At 35.5% G+C, this 19,255-nt stretch overlaps 1 protein-coding gene across 1 annotated transcript; it reads left to right on the plus strand.

The window, feature by feature from the left end:
• The first annotated feature begins 4,315 nt into the window (after window positions 1-4,315).
• On the plus strand, window positions 4,316-14,227 carry rgrb (retinal G protein coupled receptor b). Its single transcript, XM_055043200.1, has 7 exons — window positions 4,316-4,742; window positions 7,165-7,321; window positions 7,946-8,067; window positions 9,777-9,930; window positions 10,048-10,165; window positions 10,992-11,105; window positions 11,379-14,227. The coding sequence occupies exons 1-7, from the start codon at window positions 4,667-4,669 to the stop codon at window positions 11,517-11,519; spliced, it is 882 nt and encodes a 293-aa protein (XP_054899175.1). The 5' UTR covers window positions 4,316-4,666; the 3' UTR covers window positions 11,520-14,227.
• Window positions 14,228-19,255: the final 5,028 nt, after the last annotated feature.

The raw sequence follows: 19,255 nt of genomic DNA on the forward strand, positions 1-19,255 counted from the left end.
ACTGCTCCGCCTGCTCTGAATCCACAGATAAAAAAGGGATAGGCAGGGATTAGAAGAGGACTTGGGTTATTTTCATTCACACGATTAGGCTATTCTTTCCTTGAAGCTGATAGGCTGCATGCTTTTCACTTTCAGAACTGCTTTCCAAACTGTTTATTGGCTGCTGAAAAAATAATGGGATGTTGAATGTGGCATCACAAGGCTCAAGCAGATGTACACAAAAAAAATAAATAACCAGATTTATCAGTTTTGAGTATTTGCACGGCACATTTGTGTGGAAAAAACTTTAACAGTGATGTCAGTCTTAGTATTTTTGAGTTTTTACTTTTGATTATTATTGTTTTCACACAAAAATATAGAAAAATTATCCAAAAACAAAATGACACTGGTTCCCCACTAGATGGCAGTTGAGAGTAAAAAGAGATACAACGTGTTTTGATTTGTTTTATTCTGTTTTGTTTACATTTCAGAACTCAAATCTCATGCTGGCGAAGTGCATCCTTGCCTATTTATCCATAATTTTTTACTATAATAACTTCCCATAAGAAGGCAAAATGTACTTTTTACAAACTGAGTCAGTTTAAAGTGTATCAAATGTATCAATTCAAGTGTATAAGTTAAAATAAATCATCAAGAACATATAATAGTATATTCATGCTTATGATGTATGTGTGTATGCTTCCTTGCTTGAAGGAAATAAATGTATATTTTTCATCGAGTCTAGAAAGTGTGTCTGCTTGTGACACACTTTCTGAATGAGTTACAGTCCCTGAGGGGGTTTTGCAGGTCCAGAAGTTTAATGACACGGCGGCTCTGATGGGATTTTAAATCCTTTAATCCAGTCATCTCTCTGTCTCTTTATTATTTTGTCTTTGTTCTGTTTCTTCGTACAGATGCTCTCCTACATAAGAAAAACGTCCATTTCTGCATCTGTCTCCATCATAGCACCTCATCCCTGGTAAAACCCAAATATAGCATTTCTTGGCTCAAGTATGATAAGATGGCATGTATTTCAAGTGACACATTTTTTAAAATCAGAATTGCTGATTTTCAGGGTTTGACCAACCCTGAAAATATTTTTGAATTTTGCAGTAAAAACTGATGTTACAATGTTATTGAGAAAGTCAGAGAGAGGGTGAATGACAGAGAAACAAAGACACAGCAAGAGGAACAATAGACACACAAACCAAGAGACTCGCAATTCTGCACATTTTCTAGCAAGCATATAGCCGAGCCACCTTGCTCATTTAGTCAATATCTCTTTAATATCTTTCATCTCCAATATTTAAGACTATGATAATAAATATGTGATCTTAGATCGACCTCTTATTTTCAGAAAATGACTAAATCCATGCAATTTTCATCCTCCCACTTTCTTCATCCCTTTTTTCTAGAGCAACATTTTTGCCATTTTACAGTTAAAAACTTGCTCATGAAATGGAACAACTTAAAGCATTGCATTATTGGGTAATAAAAAAAAGCAATACATTGTTTTTTAAATGATTTTAAATAAATATCTGAAAAGCTTGCTGGACATTTATATTCCATCCTCGTTCTTCAGTGTGTTGTCCACTTATGAGCTCTAACAAATTTCTGAGGGCCTCACAGAACAGTTTTGAATGTGCTGAAATTAAAATACATACATGAGGACTCTGGGTACTAACTGGGTCACTTCTAAAAGCATTGAATTTAATATATAATTATCAGAGTAAAGGGGGTGAGCACAAATCGACTCCATGTTTTTAGATTTGCATACATTCAAAATTTAAAGAATGTGATAGATCAACACATTACTTTGTGTTGATCTATCGCATTAAACCAGATTGGAGTTTTTGGTTGTCATGTGGTAAATAGTGACGTTTAAGGAATGTGAATACTTTTGCAATACACTGTAAAACAAAACTACTTTCATTTCAGCGACTTACCTCTTTTGCAACAGTCGAACCTTTGTTTCATTGCAAAGCTAAAAGATTATCTTGCAGTTTTTAGCTATTTGCCAAGGGACTAATGTTCAACTGCAACAAAAGTGCAAATACACCACTGACAGGTATTTGGGTCAGGCAGGGCAATAAGTATAGCTCATAATTTCTTTTTTTTTGTGGAAACATTTAAGATGAAACTTAAAAAAAAGTTTAATATTTAATCTAAATGTTTCTTTGTGGATTGTTTTCAACTCACAGACATTTTCACTGCATTCTTTCAAATATAAAAAATCATTAAGAAATTCTTTGCCCTCTGATTGTATTAAACTTTTCATCAAAAGGTTTCAACTTGGCTCATTTACAGAAGTCCACTACAATCATTCTCTGTAAGGCTGGCTCAGACCAGCTCCACTTTCATCACCCTTTGCTGTGGTAGCTTAAAAGATTGTGTGATTGAATCTTGCATGTTGTGAAATTTCTCCCTGCTTTATGTTCCAGCATGACCTCACAGTACAGCTTTAGGTAAACCTATCGGGCCTCTTGTTTGGGTTAGTGATAGCGGAGATAACTTTCTGCATCGAATGCTCCACATGAAATCTCAGCATTTTTTGTTGTGGCTCTCCTCTGGGACCCAGAGTTGTACACAATATGGGAGGATTCAGAAAAATTGGATTTTATAAGCCCATTGGGACACATTGTTGCTGCATGGTTAATGAGTTTGTGGTAATCTGGGCACAGATTAGTAAAGCCATCAGACTCAACCCAAATGTCGCATTTTAAAAGGTTGAGGTTGCGTTGGGTGAGTGTCACAATTTTCTGCTGTCCTGATTTTTAGGGGTTATTTTGGTAAACAGATAAGCATTTAAATAAATGAAGTCCTGATGTTTTCAGTGACCTTTCACATTAAATATAGCACGTGAAGTAGACGGGATCCGTATTAGTAAAAGGCCAATATGTGAAATGTTCTGCTTTTTACAGCTCTGAAAGTCGTATCCAATTGGAGTCACAAACACCAACTATTCAGATTTTTTTGATTATTTACAAAGAGAGATCGTCGTTATTGCAAACTGCATTTGGGAACAGATTTTTTGAGTTCCAAAAGGAACAAAAAAAATTACCCTTTCCCTGTCAATCTTGATAATAAAAATGACATCAAAAATTTGTTTTCTTTATTGCATTTCTTTAATTTTGTCAATGCAACGAAACATAATACAGTAATATTGTAACGGAAGGTAAACTTAAAGCACCATTGTACAACAGATTCATCACATGGTGCGTCATTCCCTCCAGGACGCACTGCAGGGAAAATTAATGTTTAATCATTAATGCTAATTATGTCTACACTTAGTCATTTTGATGATAGGCTAATAAAAACACTTGAAGCCTTTATTTCCTTCATTATAAGCCTTATATAAGGCTTTTAATTTTTTGAGGCTCCAGGCAGATTTGGAGTTGGCTCTTTCAACATTTTGGGTTGCCGATCCCTGGCCTAGTCAAAGTACAGATCCAAATCCAGGAAGTCTGTGTCAGTTCTTAAAAACTAATTTTCACAATAAGTCGAGTTAGGTGTTTTACTAAGAAGAATAAGCAAAGCGTCTTCTCTCTAAAGCTTGTAGAGACACATCTCAAAAGATTTTGCAGATGTAATTATGTGAAAGAGGAGTAAAGATACACATTTCAGATTTTGTGTTTGAAAGATTTTAAAACCATGTTGTTTTTCTTCTTCAAAACAATGCACAACTTTGTTTTTGATACAACATAAAAATTGTGAAACGTTTCACATTCATTAATAGTTTGCAAGGTGAATTACACTTTTCCTACACACAGCCAACGTTACAACTGCACCAGTGCAATTAAATAAATATGTCAGAGTATTTATATTCTCTTATATTAGACACTCATTGGCTTCTTTTTTTTTTTTTTTTTTTTTTTTTTTTTTTTGCCCATGATCAGGAACACCTTTTAAGCGGTTCCTGTTCTAATTAACACCCACAGCTGCTGCCAACTTAACAGGAGATTACAAGAAGACAAACGTGAGAAACTGCTTTGGATTCTGAAGAGCACAAATAAGATCCTACCAAAAAAATTAAACCTTAGAGCTCAAAAGATGAACAGGAATCTTTGCAACAACACAATAAAAGAGGTCAAACATGATCTAAAATAATAATAAGAAAAAAACAATTAAAACGTATTTTATCTATAGTGCTGTATTGTATTTAGATCCCACCAATTTCTCTGCCATTTTTTGTGATTTGCATAAAGTATTTAAAAATGCTCATAATTCCCATGAAGCCAGTTGAATTAAGATCACAGACTGTGAGTCTGAGTCCAAATCGCTACAGAAAGACAACATTTCCCATGCTCCCATTGTTCCCTTATCACGCTCAAAGTTACAGTGGGTACAGAAAAAGTTTCTGTCCACCAGCAAAAGATTCTTCCCGTCTGACGCTCGTCCGCCTTCAGATCAAATATTTATTCAGAAAAGACCCTCAGATTGGTTTCTTTCCTTTTTTCATGCGATCGGTAAAAGTTTGCTGAGAGTTTGCTCGTTAGGACATTCCTCCGAGGATTGCAAAAGTGGCCGGGGGGAGAGTTTAACCCAGATTAGTGTCTTTATGCTTTTTCACGTGAAAGAGCCTTTATAAAAAAAGACGACATCTTGGAGGCAACTGGTGGTTTGATTGTTGCTGTTTGACGGAAAACAACTGAGTTTGCAGCTGAGTTTACTGAGTTTACATCCAAACATGGGAACTTACACGCTACCGGAGGGATTCTCGGACTTTGACATGTTTGCTTTCGGCTCTGCGCTTCTTGTTGGGGGTAAGTTTGCAGCGCAGGATGGGATGTTTGCGCGAGATTTAAAGAGACAGACACATAAAAAAAACACACACACAAAGGTGAAGCATTTCAAGTGCAGTGGTTGAGAGGCGCCGTTTTGTGTCATCAGGAAGTCTGATGTCTTGATCCAGCTTACCATAAATAAACTTCATTTTTAAAAAGAAGATAGTAAAACAAGTTTAAGTTATGTGGGTCAGTTGTAGAGGTTCACAGTTCTTATGCTTCAGAGAATGTTCCTTTTTCCACAAATGCATTTCTTATAAATCCCAAACTTGTACAGATTAACAAAGTTAAAGCTTGCTTGATTGTACATTTTTTTATGTCCTCAAATGTTTTCAAGTACTTTATAAAATATCAACTGATTTGATGTGTAGGCTCATCCCTGCAAGGTTCTGATGCCATCAAAAGCTGGCTGCAACTTATAGTTTCACAATTGAAACTATAAATTGAATTGCTACAACTGAAAAAGAATGCAATGTTTATGTTTCAAGTTTTAAATGCTGAAATTAATCCTGTTGCACAGTAACAATGGTTTACACGTCAATTGACATCAATTCTAACAAGTAAAATTGTAAATTGTTTATATGTATGACATAAGGTTTTATTTTAATGCTTGTTGTTTTGACCATTTAAGCCTTTTTCGGTTTTCTTGACTTACCAAATTTTGCTTCTGCTTTCTTCCTTATTCTCAATCAGTTGTTCATGTCACATGTCCCATGAAGATTGAAAAATCTATTTCTCTTTATTTATCATATTTATTGAATGCATTAAAACTAAGCACTCTCACTGTTTTAACCATAAACTCAAATAATAAAAAAAAGGAAAAGTTAGGGAAATGCACTTTGAGGCAAATGTTGAAATGGTTGCGGGGTTAAAAATGAACGCCTAAACACTTTCATATTGCATTATTGAACATTTTTAATGCAATACCCTACCCATTCAAGCAGTCGCAGCATTGAGAAATACCATTAAACTGTTTTAATACACATTCATATCCATTTCATATTCTTATTTTGATTATTGGGTGACACCACTATAGTCCCTGATTCACACTAAAAATGTTTGGTTTGTAGAGGAAAAGAATACTTTGCAGGAACAACAAGCAAAGCATGTGGAGAAAATAAACATCTATCACAGCCAAATCCTATGTTTGATCAATTCTCTGAACCATTTAGGAAATACTTCTTGATAGACTTTATTTTATTTTATTTTATTATCTCATGTTTTTGTTTTTAAAGCGTCGCTGTGCTTCTGAGTATGAAAGCTAGAGCTAGCAAGGAAAGAGTCTTCATACGGTGATAGTCAACCAGAGTTTCGATACCTTGTGGAATTTGTTATATTTCACTTAGCCAAGAGAAAATGTTTGCCTTTATTCTCCCTTACAAACTGTTGAAACAAGAATGGGCTGCACTATTATTGTGCTTTATCTAGTCTAGAAGACTCCAAAGAGCTTTACTCTACATTCACTGTGAACAACCACACTCGTTCACATGCTGGTGGTAATTATTATTGTAGTCAGCCATAAACCAACATTACCAAACCCTCTCAGCACCATCAGCAGGCAAGGTGAGTGAAGTGGGTTGTCCGTGGACACAATGACTGAGGAACCGTCGTAAAAACATTGACAACAGAGTGAGGGTTCAAACTAGCAACCCATCAGTTACAAGATGAACTCCTTACCTCCTTGATCCACTGTGTATATATAATCAACTAAATATTATTGTTAATGAGACTATTCCTTGGTTAAAGCTGTTTCCACAAGAAAGGTTTTAAAACGTGATAAAATGATACAACAATGGCACAGTGACCATTGTTGTATCAGGCTCTTGAAAATATAAACAGTTGTTGATAAAATCTGGTGTGCTTGTAAAAACTACAATATTGTAGAGAGATGATCATTACCATTAACCTTTATTTCACTAGGAAAATCCCATTGATTAAAATTCTCTTTTCCAACATTACCTAAAACTGTCAACAGCATGATTTACAGAGGATCAAGAGCAAAACAGAAAAACAAAATAAATAAAAGATTCTTCAGCTTAAACATTTACAGAAAGATTATTCCTTCTCAAAACCAGCAGGAACAGTCGTAAAAACATTGACAACAGAACCTTTAGGTGCACATATTTCTGGTGTAGGTTCCAAGAAAATGGAGCAGAAACCTGAAAAGATTTCTTTCCAAGTTCCAGTATCAAGATGATGTCTGTCCTTTGTGATTGACCACAATTACATGATTTTCTTTCTCTTAATCATCTCATAAAATTTATGAAAAAATTCTGATGATAATGGATGGACGTCCATCCATCCATTTTCTTCCGCTTATCCGGGGTCGGGTCGCAGGAGGAACAGCGGAAGATTGATGATGTGTTTTAAAGGGGACTCTGTGACTTGTTTTCTCCTGCAGGGGTGCTGGGATTCTTCCTCAACGCCGTCAGCATCCTGGCCTTCCTCCGAGTGAAGCAGATGCGAACTCCTAGTAACTTCTTTGTGTTCAACCTGGCCTTGGCTGACATCAGTCTGAATGTTAATGGTCTCACAGCTGCTTATGCCAGCTATCTCAGGTAACAACCCATGTGGAAAACTTACATTCTTAAGACTTTTCTTCAAAAGTAAGGGTACTTTGGTTCTTTACAGACTCAGCTAATATTTGAATACAGCAGCTTATTCTGTGCACAACAAGTCAGCTTCTGAGTTTTATAATCCAGTCTATAATCCACTTTGCTTGGACTCAAGCAAATCTTTACGGTTTTAGAAACTGCATAGCAAACCTCAACACTTCAATAAGGTGGATAAAACAAAACAATCTCCCAAAGTTTGGTCAGAATGTTTCATAATCTTAATTTCACTGCAGCACCTCGCTATAATTCAATGTCAAATTAAATACTTTTTTTTTCCCAGCAAGGAGTTTTCTTTTCTCGTACACGCCCAACTTTTACATTGTCTTCTTGCAACAGTGCATTGTATTTAGATATTTATTAAAAGAAATAAAGATTACAGTCATACCATTTAATTCATTTTAAGTAAATCCAATAGTTTTATGATGCATGTGACGCCTTTGTTTTGTGGATCACCAGTGAGGGAGATTTGAACCGATGTTTAATCTGTTAAGAAATCCTTGCTCTGTCCTGTGTAGCAAAATTATACAGTTAAAGGAAGTGCGACTCATGTTTCCTCATACTTCATAGGTACTGGCCGTTTGGTCAAGATGGTTGTAATTATCACGCTTTCCAGGGGATGATATCAGTCCTGGCTTCTATCAGTTTCATGGCTGCGATCGCGTGGGACAGATATCACCAGTACTGCACCAGTAAGTGGGAAAAAATTCCATTAAAGTACAAGAAGACCATTTCAAGTTGGATTCCCTTCCCCATTTGGTAGGGAATGCAGTTTTCCTTGAAACCCTGGCTTTTTCACCTTTAACCTGAGATTAAAAGGTTACCTGATCATCATTGCTGTCTCTGCTAAAGGTGTGTTTTACAGTTTTAACCCCGGTCGTTCACACCTTTACGTTTGGGTATACAAGTACAAATCCAATTCCAGTTCTTAATATTTTGCCAAAGAATGATCACAATTTTCTAGGTAGGAGTCTCTGAAGGAATTCACGATATTTAAAGTTTGGTGCAAGTATGATCATTCTACTGTTGAACTCTACCCACATTTTATAAGGTGAATATGTATACAAATGTACTCAAAATACCAAACATAAAGCTGTGGACATAAATAAAATGTGTTTTAATGAGATTGTCAATTTTAATTTGGATCCACATTCACATTTGATTACTTTAGTTTTCCTGGTTTCTGCAGTCTTTGCGGAAATAATAAAATCTCTGCCAAATTAAATTTATATATGAAAATTCCTGACTGTTTTACTGAACATTTCATCATTGTCAAGTCTATAAAAATCTGTCTTAAGGTGCAAATAATGTTTATTAAAAAAATCTATCTTATCTCATAACTGAAAAGGGACACGGATGAGATTCATATATTTATGAGAAATTGTTTTAATAAACACAGTATTGACACTTCGATTGAAACAGAATGATTAGTGGAGCTATTTGCTAATAGAATGAATAATTAAGCCTATTTATTTTGATGATTTAATTAGTGAAGAAATGACAACAAACAAGCATAAATTTATCAGCATAAGAGAAACGTGTAAGGTACTTTAAAGCTGTACTGCATGTATGTATAAATAATTCAGTCTCAGACTTGATATCCTTTATAATGTATGTATGTATGCTGTACTTTTAATTCCACCTCCTTATCAAATGGAGATGCGTTTTGCTCTCCTGAGCTACATGTTTTTCACACATGATCAGAGAAAAGTTCTCCATAGTTATTGACTTTATTAAAAATAAATGTGTTTTTAGAAATATTATCCTTCAGTCACAAACTCAAATAAGGGATGTTTTTTTTTTTTAAATCTCAATCTTCACAGTTTCTTTCTCAGACACATATGAGAGAAAACATTCACTTTCTGTTCAGTAATACCTTTTTTCCAGTAATGTCTTTTTTTTTTTATCTATAAAAATGGTTAATAGAGGGGACATTATTCCAGAATATTTCCAGCATGTGTTGCTGTAGTGATTGATTGTGAAGTGATTGTGGTTCTTGAGCTATAAAAGGGTGCTGTATAAATAAAGTTTACGTACATTCCTTACTGAACCAGTTTCGTGCCAGATTGATCCTGGAGTTATCTCACTAAGCCACTAATCCTGCTTTATAGTACAGGTCACAGAACAAACCTAAAGATTAGGACGTCAGATGTATGCTGTATATACATATTTGTTAGATTATTTCACCCTTAAGGCATCAATTAAGAATTCATGTGTAATCCACAGATACATTTATTTAATTTGTAAAGCTAAATGGCAAAAAATTATGTTCTTGCGTTTAACTTGACTAAAGTAATGATTTATCTTCACTGCAGTAAGAAAAATAAGACAATAAAATGTTTTAATTCAATTTGTGTTCCCATCAAACATCTTGCTTGCATCGACTCTGACTGCTGTGCAGGACAGAAGCTCTTCTGGAGCACGACGGTGACGATGAGCTGCATCATCTGGATTCTTTCCATCTTCTGGGCCGCCGTTCCACTCATGGGATGGGGGGTCTATGACTTTGAGCCAATGAGGACATGCTGCACGCTTGACTACACTAGAGGAGACAGGTAGAGTTAATGTAAAATTACAGAATATACTGAGACTAACGCTCCGGTCGACAGAATGAATTATTCTTTAAGAATTCCCTTTATTTTTAGCCATAAACCTTTTTTTCATTCTGACAGGGACTACATTACCTACATGCTTACGTTAACGGTGCTCTACCTGACTTTCCCAGCTGTCACCATGTTTTCTTGTTATGATTCCATCTACAAACACTTCAAGAAGATTCATCATCACAAGGTAAATATGCTGAAATGTCCCCAGGTGACGCTTTGCATTCTGGCAGAGACGAATATAGGTGGAAGAAGGAACAATTAACGCGCGAAAAGAGATTCAATGGTTTCCAATATGATTATCCATCCATCCATTTTTTAAAACCCTTGTCCCTAATTGGGTTTGGAGGGGTGCTGGCTGCTATTGCAGGCGAAAGACTGTACAGGTCGCCAATCAATTGGATTATATACTGTATATTTATAGTTGTTGATTTAAGAAGAAATCACAAAATTCAGCATCTAAAAGGAGTATGTAAGCCTTGAAAGGAAATCCTAACAGGGTATATTTGTAAAATGATCTCAACGTTATTTGGAACAAAGACTGATGACCCATTTTTTTGTTGTAATTCTTATTTTTTCTTTTTTTGAATACTATAAGAGTTGCAGGTATCACTGGGTTTTATCCAGTGATACACAGGGAAGCTACATTTGGCTAGCTGAACTTTTTATGTGCTTGCATTTAACTCGACAGCTGTTAACTATACGCTTCAATCATGCATTAAACAGAAATTTGGCTCTGACATAAAGAATGATGGCTAATGTTACTTCAGCATGCCTTCAAAAGACTTTATAGAAGTACTATTTATGGCTATTTTTTTATATGTATATAAGACGTCATATGAAAGAATCTTGGCAGATTTTTTTGTGTATAATTTCTGTTTCACAAATTTCCACAACCCTCCAATCCAACCATGTACTCCTTAAACATGACAAGCTATTCTCTGCTTCTATCTTTACTGTGATCACATCACACTGAATTAAACAGCATGTAATACTGTCCACTTATTTTTCAGTTTAACACCAGTTTGCCTTTGAGAGTATTGCTGTCATGTTGGGGCCCTTATGTCCTCATGTGCATCTATGCCTGCTTTGAGAACGTGAAACTTGTCTCTCCAAAACTGCGAATGGTAAGCTCTTATATGAAAGTATGCTGTTTCTGTATCCAGCCCTTTAAGATTTTTATCTTAAACTTACTTTATTGTTTGCTGTTTATTTTATAACAAAATAAGAAAGGAAGTCTAGAGACTCTAAATATTTTTCACACTCCATTTACTTTTTCCCTGCTGGATCTTGAGAATAATCATAGACAATTCTAAAAAATTTCAAGACTAAGAGTCCTGTGTATCAGTAATGACTTTTTGTCCCTCTAAATACTCACAAAATTGTCGTCATTTTTGCAGTTGCTTCCAGTTGTTGCAAAAACGAATCCCATCTTCAACTCTCTTCTCTACTCATTTGGAAATGAGTTCTACAGAGGAGGCGTCTGGAACTTCCTCACTGGACAGAAGATTGTTGAGCCAGACGTTAAGAAGTCCAAATAAATAAAACAAATTAACATGTTTCTCAAATCATATAAAACTGTAATTGGCTCTTATGATAGGCCCCTTATACTAACATGCTGAGATGTAAAGCCATTGTGATGGCTGCACACTTGTTCTTAGACAGTAGTGAAACCTCTGGAAAGTCTTTCTGTTTGTCTCATGATGGATTTGTGAAACTTAAACTCTTTTCTTCACCAAACAACTTCAAATGTTCTCATTAACATTCTGCTCAGTAAATGAATGCTGCTGCTGCTGTTTGTCTTGCTGTGTACTTTGTTTTAAAGCTGGTTATGCAACATCTCTTTAATGACAGGAAGCAGTTACTGTGTTAAGACTGTCTTATACAATTTTACTTCACTTGAAGTTTTTTATACGTAGAGTCTGATTATTATTGCGTATTTATGAAGGAATAATTACGTACATGTTGTAGAGGTTATTTTACTCTAGATTAAGAGAAAGATTTTTTTTTAAACAGACTTTAAACTGTGCAAATAGAGTCTTTCTACTCAATAGAAGCTGAGGTGGTCAAAAGCAACTAATGGGGGGAATAATGACCTGTAACAACTAAAATGAAAATCAAGCTAAGTTCTTTGAAGATTACAATACCAAGGGATTTAACTTTAGTTACAGTTGTTTTTTGTTTTGTTTTTTTACATCCATGACATTCATTGGTCATTGATGTCCTAGGTCATTGTCTGTCAGCAGTTAAATATACTCTCCATAAATAACCTGCAAGTCTTAGTTACACTAACCCCAGCATTCTGACCTTCAGGCTGGCTGTCGGCAGATAAAATCCTCTCAGTCAGTGGTTCAGTCTTTTGGAGGACAAGTTGTCTGATGAATAGCATTAATGCAGCCTTTAAAGTGCAACATCAAGGAAAGTGTCAACAGTTAACTGACGTTCTTTTTTTCAGAGTTAATGTTACAGCTTTTTGATGTATTTATTTGGGATTTAAAGTTATAGTCTGGCATCATGTAGGACATAAATGTGGAGCTACGCTTTAGAGTACACCGTGTTCCAAATAATTATGCAAGTGATATTTTCTCAGCTTTTCCTAAATGGTCGATGCAAATGATGGTCAGTATAATTTTCAAGTCATGAACTATTGTTAACATACTCAGGGTAAGCATATGTAAAAATCTCAGTCTGACAATTAAGCTACCCTTTTTTGGTTATGCTCTTCTTCCTGAATCTCATTCCCATTGGAGTTATTAATGACTAGAATACTGCAGGGTGTCTGCACTCTGTCACAAAGGTGGTGAAAAGGTCACACTGGCTTTTATTTAATCTACTTTTAAATCTGTCTTGCATGTGCAATCAATTACGTCATAAATGTGATTAAAATTTGAAGAAAGAAAGTCTGAAGTCACTTTATGTCCGCTCTTTAGTCATTGCACGGCCTGCTTGATTGCATGATCAAATTTTACTAAACAAAGCTCCCAATGAGAACTGTATTTTTTTTTCAAAAATAAAAAAACTCAAACAGCAGATTTTCTAAACATTTTATGGATTATAAAGAACTGCAAACGGTCATTCTTTGAATGTGCAGCATTAAGTGGTCACATGTACTAAAATCAAAAGCTATTTCAAACGAAAACATCTAAACAGAGCGAGTTACATGTTAACATGGGACCTCTTCTTTGATATCACCTGCACAATTCTTGCATCCATTGAACTTGTGAGTTTGTGGAAAGTTTCTGCTTTAACAGCTGCTCTTTTAATCCCATAAATTTGTCTAACAGAAACATTTCTCATTATGCCTTTATCTGTACAAACCCATATTTGTTCTGAATCAGCCACAAATCTCTTCACAGTACAATGATAACGCTTCAGTTTTCGTTAAATATCTAATATGTTCATATCTTGTCATACGGCACTACACTATCTGATGATTTTCAGCAGCAGAGATCCTTTCTTTTTCCTGTATTGCTTGAAACCTGTGGCCTGCTTAATAATGTGGAACATCCTTCTTAGGTATAGTTCCTTTAATTGAGCTGACCAGACAAACTAATCTGAAATTAATTATAGTGATTCAAAGAGCCTTGACTCATAATACCATCTATAAATTTAATAGCACAACAAAAAATGTAATTTAATGTTTGTGACATTTAAATCCAATTTGCATAATAATTTGGAACACAGTGTATACTCAATGACAGTAGCAGGAATTGGCCGACAGTCATTGCTGTTAACAGTAATGTTTTATATTTATTGTAACACTTAAGGTAACACTTTCACAGACACATAAGTGTTTAGCTGACTTGGTTAAATACAAACCAATAAACTAATTGCACAAATGCAATTAGTTTATTGCATTTAATAATTAGTTTATTGGTGATCCTTTCATGGCTGCACTACTAAACCAGCAGCACCAATGGATTTTGAGCTTGGTGAGATGTGGTCTGTTGTGTTTCGGGTCCAAAGCCTCAAAAATCAACATGAAGTCAAAATCTTATATAACAAATTTCATACATCGAAGTGCAAGGTGGTTCCTTATTTCTGTACATGTTGACAGTTCTTCATCATTTCAACAATTCATGCATTTGCTACCTTACTTCTGCATTTGTTTGTTTTTTGTTTTTTTATCAAATGCAGAAGTAAGATTTCTATCTTCCCGAGAAGCACTCGGGAAGATATTTACCAACTTTGTACCTAGCAGGTTGTACCTATTAAACATTTAGAAGCATGATTGATATTTTTCACTTAAGGAACTTCTGCAAAGCTTTTTCTTTGAACAAATCAGACTGAACTTGTTAGATAATGACTGCCCTAATGAGACGCTGACTCAGAAAAACTGCTTACAGACTTCTCCGCATTGGATAAACACAAACAAGCCACTCATGATGTAACACATACTTGAAGAAAAAATATTCTTCCTTAAACTGCAGGTGCCAGCTCATTTGCCTGGGTTGTTGAAGGATTTCCCAGAAGCCTGAAGAATCCAATTCCTGGTAAAAGCAGTTCAATAGGCTAACGTCTGATCAGAAATTAGAGGGTGTGAGGAGTCGTGATCTAATTTGGTCAAAGCCTTGGATAGGAAAAGTGGCCACACACTCACAGGAGAAAAGTAAAGCTACTTGTGCAAACAGATTAAAGCTTGTTAAGCTACCAACACATTCTGCTTCAAATTGGGCTTCAGTGTTTCAGTAGAGTAGGAATACAGACTGATACACACCAAAATACGATTGTCAATGAATGTCGCTTCATTAGCATTAGGGATCACATTAACATTTTATCACCTTAAAGCTTTTAACTTAAGTGCATTTTAATTGGATTTCATTCAATAGACCCAACACAAAGAGGAGCGTAATAATCTCAGAAGGTGGGAGAAAAATTTTACAATATTAATTTGTCCAGATATGCAAAGCTGGCAGACAAATCCAATCAGCCTGGCAGATGGAACAGCAGTAAGAGAGAGATCCAGAAACACTGGACACAGCAAAACCTTGATACAAGGAGGCTCGACACAAATGGATACCACAAATTTTATTTGAAAAAATTTTGACGACCACATATTTTTCTTGATGATGTTGAACATGTTTAAGTAAAGAAAACAAACATTTTCTGGATCTTTACACAAAATTGGATTAAAACAGTACTGCAAGATGCAAATAATGATAAAAAAAAAAAAAAAAACTTGATTAAAACCACACTGTACCAAGTTAATTGGACTTGGTCTTAATTGGGTTGGACAAAAACTTCTTGCACTTCATGTTCTTTTAAAATCTGTTTCTTCTGTTCTGTAAACCAGCGCACACAAATCAGCTGCTGGCAGCTTGGAGTATCCAGGATGGAGAAGTCGTGAGGCTCATCAAGTAATCAGATGAGACCTTTGGGTGAGGTGTGGACATGTCACTTCACACAGCTGAGAAGAAAACATGGATTTTGCCTTTTTATTTCAAATGCATTGTTTAAAATCAACAGATTTCAAGGAGGCAACCAAACTTTCATTTCAGGCAAAAAAATACTTTTGTAGCTTGAGTTTGTGCAATCAAGGTTTCCAACACATAATTATTCTAAGAAATACAGATATATTTATACATTTATTACTAATTAGACTTAACTATTCTGGAATTATTTAAAGTACATTGTTAAATGTCTAAATCAGCAGCATGTGGTCAAATATGAGACACTATAGAGAAATATTCACATCACAATGACAAGATGTTTTTTACAATTTAAAGGTCATAATACCACTGATGTACTGGAACTTTGAGATATCATTAATGTGTAATAAGAAGTTGTTTTTGCTTTTCTAGTAGGTCAAAGGGTTCAATGTGTGTTAGAAGCAAGTTTTGGTGTGTTTGTGACATGTCAACAAATGATCCCAGGATCTTCAAAGCAAGGATTCATGGGAGTGTGAAACTTCTGGTTTTGCAACATCCTGCAACACCTTGCTGTGTTGTAGTTCAAACACAATCTTAAATTTTCATGAGAACTTTAATGGGACATCTGACTTTAGGATGAGGGGGTTAATTGCTTATTTTACCTCTAAAATCACCATCATTTTGTTCAATGCTGCATTATTTAACCAGTTTATAATCTTTACATAAGATTATAAACTGATTAGAAAAACATTACTTTTTTTCACCATAAATCCTTTGAACCTTGTGCACCAGGCACGTGTAGAGTGGGGGGTGGAGGGGGCTTGAGCCCCTGCCCCTTTTACCTTTGATCCCCCTAGAGCCATTTTTGATTTTTTTTTTTCAAAAACATTTCATTCATGTCATTGACTCTGAAAAGTCTGATAAGGATAAATTCCTTATCAGAATAAGAATTTGGATTTATAGACGGCACGATACTAAAGCTGACAGTAAGGTAACACCGATCACTATTCTTTATGTTACTGGTGTCTCAAAGAAGCGTATTAAATGGTATATTTTTCAAGCACATTATATCTGTTTGTATGGATTTTATTGCTATGATACACAAAGTCATACAGTTATGTAATAATAGTGATTATAGTCACTTATTATGATGGCACTTCAAAATATTGTTCTAAAACTTTAACAGCAGAAACAGCTGATAATGCATGAAGGGAGAGCAGTAGGAGAAAAAAAATAGTTCAAAAAGTCAGCAGCACAACTTCAGTGATTAGAGTTTGTGAACTTTATCATAACAGAAAGCTTTAAGCAAATGAGACAGAACAGTATTGTTATTCCATCGTCAGGAGGTGCAGTGACATCACTTCCTGTGTGATTCAGAGTGTTCTGGCTTCACGGTGCTACCTGTGGGCAGTTTCCTTTCTCCCAGAGACTTCCTGGCTGGTTTGGCCAACAGAGTGTTTAACTGCACTCAATACATTCGCCACAGCATCGACCCCCTCCACACACCAGAAACATGAGTCCAAACCTGTAATCTGCTGCTCTGTAATCTCATCTAACTCAGTCACATCATTTCTCAGATTTTTCATTAATTTATTTCCTTCATTGATTTCACATACCCAGTTTCTTGTTGTGGTTTTTCCTACCAAACGGTTTCTAGTTATTTTCCAGCTGAATGTGTTTGAAAGAAGCTTCCCAATCTGAAAACGATGCGGTGGTCATCGCAGATTAAGCGATACCCAACTGAGCATTCATGCAACCGGCGCTTTTCCCACGTCCAGCATGGGTCATATGGGATTATATCACCGCCTAGAAAGACACATCACTAAAAGAGTATTGTCTAAATCTCAGTTTTGTGTTATGTAATTCTGTTTGGGGGTTTTGCAGTTCTTAAGAGATAGACTGAAAGTGCAATTTTAACTAATCACAACAGATTAATTTAAAGATGTCATATATATCATGAGGATTTTGTATGACATATCTTTTAGGGGATTAGACTCCATTTGCATAGAGGAAGATGAATCTTTCCTTTTTTGCATAATACACTTCTTATTCACAATGTCAACACATTAAGATTACAGTAACTCATGAGGATTATTCTGACACTCGTCCATTTGATTCTGACAATTTAAAATAACGAGTCGGCAGAGATTATCCATACAGTCACAGCTCCTCAAAGCCTCTCATCTGACAGATGTATTAAGAAAAAAAAGTCAAGGCATAGCTGCAGTATAGGATTTTAATATAAATGCATTTACAAAAAAAAGTATTTATGTAATGGCTACTGCAGTGCCAAGCCTCTGTCATTAGTAAAATTGGGCAGTTATTTCCAGTGGCGTACTAATCCTCCAGTTGGTGTATTCATGCCTTTTCTACTTCAGATAATCCACTGAATACTGAGAGCAGCGGACAATATAATCTACTGTTTTAAAAGAACTGCAACGTCTCATAGAGAAATCAAGACGATAAATAAGACGTACAGTTAAAGGAAGAGTTTTGATTTTAATCATTATCTGCATTGGCTGCATCATCAGCAAAATTCAACATTCTTTTTGCTATTTTTATGTCTTGAAAATAGCAAATAGCAAAATTGCTCCACAAATATCCCACCCCATCTTCCTAAAATAATGGCCTTGGTCATTTTTTGCCTACAGGGATTTCTTTTTCTGCCTAAATTATGTTTTGGTGAAAAGGGGATGACAACTTTTGAAAATAAATAAATAAATAAATGCCTTATATGTCATCATTTTTGGAAGGTGACTCTATTGTTGCAGAAATCGAAATTCCATTGCTGAAACGTTCTTGCTTTAACGCCTCAGGGGCAGCAGTCACACTGTGTGCTGCCAACTGAAAGCCATTATTGCTATGAGCAAGTCTTTGCTTCCCTCTTCTGGGAAGATTTAGACAATTTTTGATTCTGAACAAAACGTGAAACCGAGGGAAATTACAACATTTAACAGCTGAAATGAGTTACCTTCTTCTCTGAACTTTCTTGACTCTTTAAGACAAAGCAGACAAAGCCCCTTTTGTTCAGATGGGCTTTTATTTGCTTTATGCTGGTTAAAAGTATGATGTATACTATTTTATTCTACTTAACGTTTTGTTTTTCTGCCGTGTTTTATGGTTGTGAAACTGTGAAGCAACTCGTGGTTTTATCCTGTGGAAGGTGCTATATAAATAAAGTTTAACACCTTACAAAGGTAAAGGCAATAGTCAAAGGCGATGTCCACGTTTTCCTGTGTGCACCTGCTGATAATCACCACTAGGTGGTAGTATTATCTACATAAATACCTCCCTGAACTTCATGCCAGAATTTCCAATCCTACCTTTGAGGTCCACTTCATTCCCACCAGTGTATTGGGTGTTATTTTGGAGACGCCTGGTTCCAAGAAATGAGTTACATCTAGAGAGTATCATTAATTCACCAGAACCCAAATATTGTCTTCTCAGACTAAATGATGTGGGTTGAAGAAAGAAAAGATGCTAACCAAGCATTGTCGTGTACCCACCTCACCTGGCAAAAACTTAATTTGTTCTTCAGAGTTATTAATCTTTTATTTGAATATATAGACTGTGGTTGACTTGATTTTGTTGTCTGGTGGAGCTGCAGAGCCACAGGACAGCTCCACCATAGTTTAAATTTAAACTATGTTCATTTGTATATTGTGGTTTGGAATATTGATTTCAATATTGTGGTATGTTCAAGCAAAAACACCACAATGCTGCCACCAGTATTTGTCACCAGGGTTGGTGTAATGGTTGGTGACAAATACTGCAGTGCAGTTTCTTTCCACACATAGTGTTTTGCATGGCAATAAAAGTTTCAGTTTGGGTCTAATCTGACCGCAACAACTGAGTGACCAGGGCCAATTACTTTTTTTGGTTTGTTTGTTTGTTTGTTACTTCTACAA

This window comes from Poeciliopsis prolifica, unplaced genomic scaffold (assembly GCF_027474105.1).
Source record: "Poeciliopsis prolifica strain line A6 unplaced genomic scaffold, Auburn_PproV2 SCAFFOLD018, whole genome shotgun sequence".
NCBI classification, from domain to species: Eukaryota; Metazoa; Chordata; class Actinopteri; order Cyprinodontiformes; family Poeciliidae; genus Poeciliopsis; species Poeciliopsis prolifica.